This window comes from Octopus bimaculoides, chromosome 9, assembly GCF_001194135.2.
Source record: "Octopus bimaculoides isolate UCB-OBI-ISO-001 chromosome 9, ASM119413v2, whole genome shotgun sequence".
Taxonomy (NCBI): Eukaryota; Metazoa; Mollusca; class Cephalopoda; order Octopoda; family Octopodidae; genus Octopus; species Octopus bimaculoides.
Window position 1 is genome coordinate 57,617,801 of NC_068989.1, and position 6,382 is coordinate 57,624,182.

The following is a 6,382-nucleotide window of genomic DNA, read 5'->3' on the forward strand; positions in this document are numbered from 1 at the left end:
ATATATAATGTTTTTTTTCTGTTGCTATTTCCCTGTTATCGTTGTTATTGCTACAGTTTTATGTATATTTTATTACACCCTTATAGGATTTATATCGTTTCCATCGTAACTATTGCATTGTTTTGCTGTACTTGTGTTTTTTGTTTGTTTTTACTTTTTGTTTTGTATTTTTCTTTTCTGTTTTTTTTTTGTTTGTTCCTACAACACCTCTTGCTGAACTTCTAATATTGATATTGTATCTATTGTTATTTTGTGAGTTTTATTATCGTTATTGATTGTTACATTTCTTTGAGTCACATTTCTTTCTAAAAACCACCTCATATTCTAAATTCTCTTTTCATTTTATCAGTTAACATAAGATACCATATGATTGATATTTGATCATATCTCATTCATTTCCTATAGTTTCATACTGTTTATATAACATTCCTATCATCTCTATGTCTTACTGTGTCACCAGATTATCATATCAATGTTTCCATCAATATTTTGCCAACTTGCTTCACTTTTGATGATGTATTATTTATCAAGATACAAATAAATATTGCATTGGCTTTCTTTCAACTTATCTTTTATGTAACTTATCTAACGGCGTAGCTTTTGCTGTGTGCTTAAGCTGTTCGCTCCACAATGATGTGATGTTTTGGTTTGGGGGTTCATCCCCACAGGGCGGCACTTTGGACAAGTATCTTTTACACTAGCCCCAGACTATAGCAATGGAAACTCGTCGTGTGTGCGTGTGTGTGTATACACACAGACACACACACACATACACATACACGCACACACACACACACACAACGCGAAGGGTTCCTACCCGTACAACTTCTGCCTAGTAAATTCCACTCACACAGCTTTGGGTAAATTGAGACTATAGTAGAAACAGTAGATAACTCTTGCCCAAACTACCACACACGAGTATCGAACAAGAACCCACATTGTTTCCTATCGAACTTTTTAATCACACACTCATCACATGTGAATTATTTCTATTTTGTATGTATATTCTATTATGACTTCAAGAGTCAAAGCAGCGAGCAGGCAGAGTCGTTAGCGACAATTCTTCCAGCTCTTTACGTTCTGAGATCAACTTCGACCTTCGGGATCGATTAAATAAAATATCAGTTCAGATGTCAATGTGATCACCTTCGGCTTTTATTATGTACGCTTCTCAAGAATTACACTGAAATTACAAGGATCTCCCGAGGTATTAGGCAATAGCTTAAAACATCAGAACTGGTAATATTTAATAGTAGTTACACATCAAAACTGATCATGGTCCTATATGCGAAACTAACTTTATTTTTACATCTATTTTCAGGACATCCAGTTGGCATATGGGACTCCTGTTATAATAATGTCTCAGCAACTGCAACTATAGCAGCAGGATCAAATACAGAACCAGCCACTTGCGAAGATAAGAAACCTTGTAAGCTCTTTTAATACATTATTGATTTTTCTGTGCGTCCATACTTACATTGTGTGGTTGTGGGTAGGGTTGTTATTGGTTATTTTGTCTTTGTAAGAACGAAATGGTTGAATGAGTGAGTTTTGTACGATTGGCGTATTGCAAGTGTTATATGTTTCTGGGTGTATTTTTAGTTATACGTTTAATCATTGGACACGCTTCGGTTCACCTGGATGTGAAAATTAATTTAGAGATCTTCTGTGAATGTTACCCAGTAATAGGCTGATGTTTAATTTAGGAACATAGAAAAATGTATCTGTCGTTTGCAAGTCATGAAAACTGAGCTAAGAACCTGCATTTGTGACCCTATTTGGTCTCTTCAAAGTATTTTTTTAAATCCTGAGATAGGAAATGATTTTTTTTGTGAGTGTACATGGGGGTCGAACTTTCTTTTTTACATTTAAAGAATTACGCACTATTTCATCAGTTACTGTGGTTGTATGTGAATAGAGCCGCGCATATTCCCATCCCACCTATTTCTGTACTGTCCCTAACCCTATCACTTCCTTTACCACACATCTTGCTCTCCCAGCACCAACCCTTTCCACTATATTTACATTGAATGTTCCTTTACTCTGAGCACCTTCTGTCAATCATCGGCGCTCCCCTCCTTTATTGTAACCCTTTGTATCCACCCTGAGTACCTCTGACCTCCATCTCTGTCACTGTGTCACTTCATTCCCCACCCTTCACCACATTTCCCTATTTCTCATCTATCTACAGTTTTATTAAGCTGTTGATCTCCAGCCCACCTTTATGTATTACCTCCCCCTCCTCCTCGACCCACTCTTATTCTCTTTTAGATGTTTATATTCCTTTAATGAAAAAGTGTTTAGATGTTTATATTCCTTCAATGTCACTGAACATCCGTCTTTCAACTACCCACATCACTTCACAACATTTCACTACTTCTCATTTATCTTTAGTTTTATTACACTGTTGCTCTCCACCCACCACACCCACCCCCTTTTTTTAATTCCACTTATCGTATGCTCTTGCTTTACCCCCTCCTATTTCCTTCACCTTCTCCCCTAAACTGAGATTCCCTCTTGACTACACTTCCACTTCTGTTCATTCTCTTCAGTCGCCTCTGTCCCAGCTTTAACCCTTTAGCGTTCAGATTATTCTGTCAAATGTAATACTTATCCATTCACATTGTTTTGAATTAACCATGGATTATCTTGTAACTTTGAGATTTTGCTGATGTAAATGTTTGTTTTGAATGACATTGTTGAGTAGATGTGAGAAGCTGGATCTGACCAGTTTAAGCATAAAACAAGTAGAACATTTTAAGTCAAATATGACTGACATAAATGCTAAACATTAATCATCTTCCACTTCCCTTTCACATTCTTGCAAAACTTACCAACCTTTTCTTTCTGAACCACCATCTGCATTCTCTTTTATGCTCACCCTCTTATATCTCGAGGGTATGCCCTGACACTTCATCATCACCATCCTTTTTCCATTTCCAGCCGAGGTTTCTGTTTCTCTATCATTCTTTATGCCTAGCATAAAGCCACTGTCTGAATGCTACAGCCCCAGCATAATCAAGGGGTCTTGGCTTGCAAGTAACTTGGTTACATCACAAGTGTTGGTGCCACATAAATAGCACCCAGTACACTCTGTAAAGTGGTTGATATTAGGAAAGGCATCCAGCTGTAGAAACTGAGGAAAAGCAGACTTTGGAGCTCAATATAGTTATTTGGCTCATCAGATCCTGACCAACCATCTAGTATAGAAGCTGGCCATTAAACAATGATGATGATAATGATGACAATAGAGTAATAGCAGTAGCAGAAACAGCAGTAATATATATGAAATTTCTACATTTCCCTATTGGGCAAATGAAGGAAATTTAAAATACACAATAGATTGTCATATATTTAGTAATAATTTTAATTAAAATCTGATCATACAGGAAGGCAATTTTTTTTAAAATAATAATACTTCTAAATAATCAGAAAATATATTTATTTGTCAAATGTAATTAAAAATAAAATATGAAATGAAATAATAAGTTATTTTGTTAATTGCAAATATAACATTGGTTTTAATTAGTTCTCTAGAAATTTATTTTTTGTCTCAGATCTCAAACATATTTGTGTGTATGAAGGTGTATTGTCATATTTAAACATTTGCATTTAGAAGGCAGCTTTAGAATCTTATACAACAGGTATGACTAGAATAGATCGTGCAGTAGTGCCTATAAAAGTCTTAGATTTGCATAGACTAATGAATAATACAATAAACAGCTTTATTACGATATTTCCGTTGAAATACACTGGCTTTGTTTCAGTTAATTTGGAAAATAATAAAAAACTTGGTAAAATAACTTCATCATTATTAAGCTGGTATTTGGAACAAAAATTAACATGAAATTTTGATGGAAGGTTTTAATTTCGACCACTGTAACAGTTTTATTACCATATTTTTATTGAAATACACTGGCTTTTGTTTCAATTAATTTTTAGAATAATGAAGAATTTAGTAAAATATCTTTATCATTATTAAGCTGGTGTTTGAAACATAAATTAACAGAAAATCCTAATGGAGGTTTTTCATTTAGATACTTTTAAAAAGAAATTTTACATTGTAGAACAAGAGACAGTCTCAAGAGGGTTGATATCAAGAATTAAACCAAGCAATTATACAGAGAAAAGGATCAGCAAGTTAATATCCCAGCCACCACATCTCTTTTAAATTAGAATTTATCTTTTGATGCAACAAGCAAACGAAAATGTAGGCCTGGAATGTCATCTAAATTCTCCAAGAGAAGCACAACTGAAGTTTACCTAAGTGCTTTATGCGTCTCAAAATGTCAGGAAGAATGCATAATTACTGAAAGGCATCATGAGTCTTGATGCTATTTCTGATTACAGCTGTCATGTATTGAATGTCATGGCACTGAAAATGGTTAAGGAATATGTCAATAATTTAGAAATAAAATTATCTGATAACATTCAAACAAGTAGAAAAAGTAACTAAGTATTATTGAGATTTTATTTTGGAGAGATTTGGTTCATTGATAATGGTGAATTCCATAAAATATTGGTACAGTGGTGCATCACATGATGACTTCTCCATGTGGTGTATGTCAGATCATACTATACACATTTTAGTAAGATTCAATCACGAAATATTAATGAAACTTCATCATCATCATTAATATTTAATGTCCACTTTTCCATGCTTGCTTGGTTAGATTGAATTTGTTGAGGCAGATTTTTTATGGTCAGATGCTCTTCCTGTTGCCACTTCTCTCCTGTTTGCAAGCAAGGTAATATTTCCCAATGATTGGGCATGTTTTCAAGGAAGGTTGGCAATGAATGACACCATTTGTATGATGTTGATACTTGCTTACAATTATCACACAATGTCAAGACAAAGAGGTACAAACACACACACACGCGCGCGTATGCATGCATACACATATATATTGCGGATGGATGTTGACAGCTCTATAAAGAAGTTCTGATCACTCAAAGTGGATGGAACTCATGGAAGAGGGAGGCCCAGGAGGACATGGGGTGAAGTATTGAAGGATGACCTCAGAACACTGTACCTTGCAAAGGAGATGAGAAAGAATCGAGATATTCTGTGCCTCGCTGTACTCAAGAAGACCCATCCACAACAGCAGAAATGTTAATGCCACTCTATCTGATGAAGAAGATTGGCCTGTAGCAGCTCTGTGCCAGTGGCCCATAGAAAGCACACATGCTGGTTCCACATAAAAGCACACATGCTGATGCTATTTTAGAGCACTTGGAACACACTGTAAAGTGGTTGGTATTAGGAATGTCATCTAGCTATAGAAACCAAGCTGAATCAGACTGGAACTTGGTGCAGCTCTCTTGCTAGCCAGCTCTGGTCAAATCGTCCAATACATGCCAGCATGGAAAACAGATGTTAAAGGATAATGATGATGATGATACATACACGTGCACACAGTTTTTGTTTACTGAATCCACTGACAAGGTTTCGGTCAACTCAAGGCTATTATAGAAGACATTTGCCAAAAGTGCCATGCAGTGGGGCAGAACTCAAATCCGTAGTTAGATAGTGAACTTCTCATCCACACATTTCTACTCAAATACAGGTTAATCAATTTTTCATATATTCCAAATGCAATGGCTAGTGAGATTCATTAAAGTCTTGAACAAAATACCTTCTTGTATTTGGTTATAATCTTTTACATTCTGAGTCCAAATCCAGCCTCGATAAACTATGTCTTTCATTAAAGTATCAGTAACATTCTGGAGTTGAATCAATTAACTATATCTTTCTCCTAAAAATTGCGTCCATATGCCAATGTTAGGAATCAATCATTATTCAATATTCCTGCTGATAACAGTAGTCAGTTATGCCAATTTCCATCTCAATGCCTATATACTCAATTACACAGTGAACTGAGTGGGTATTGAGCTATGAAGGCATGGTTAATGGATTTAAACCCCTTTCAGTGTGTCACTCATCAGGATATTTGATTCTGTGTCTCAGTTCCTCTAAATGTTACGTTATTGTCTTAGGAACTCTTTTCTTTACCATATTTCTATTGAAATACACTGGCTTTGTTTCAATTAGTTTTGAAAATAATGAAGAATTTAGTGAAATAACTTTGTAATTACTAAGCTGATGTTTGGAACATAAATTAGCATAAAATTTTGATGGAAAGTTTTAATTTAGATCACTTTAATTCTTTTCTGTTGAAATACACTGGCTTTGTTTCAATTAGTTTTGAAAATAATGAAGAATTTAGCAAAATAACATTTTTTGAGCATGGCCGTTGATCGTTACCAACGTCGCCTTCCTGGCACTTGTGCCAGTGGCACGTGAAAATACATTCGAGCGAGATCGTTGCCAGTGCCGATGGACTGGCTCCTGTGCAGGTGACACGTAAAATACACCATTTCA

At 35.4% G+C, this 6,382-nt stretch overlaps 1 protein-coding gene across 1 annotated transcript in view; it reads left to right on the forward strand.

The window, feature by feature from the left end:
- Window positions 1-6,382, forward strand: part of LOC106871386 (uncharacterized) — a gene marked incomplete at its 3' end in the record, with an annotated part of 540,352 nt that overhangs the window by 518,928 nt on the left and 15,042 nt on the right. The window contains exon 6 of the mRNA XM_052970915.1: window positions 1,322-1,429. Coding sequence (XP_052826875.1) covers window positions 1,322-1,429 — 108 coding nt within the window. The remainder of the gene's footprint in view (window positions 1-1,321; window positions 1,430-6,382) is intronic.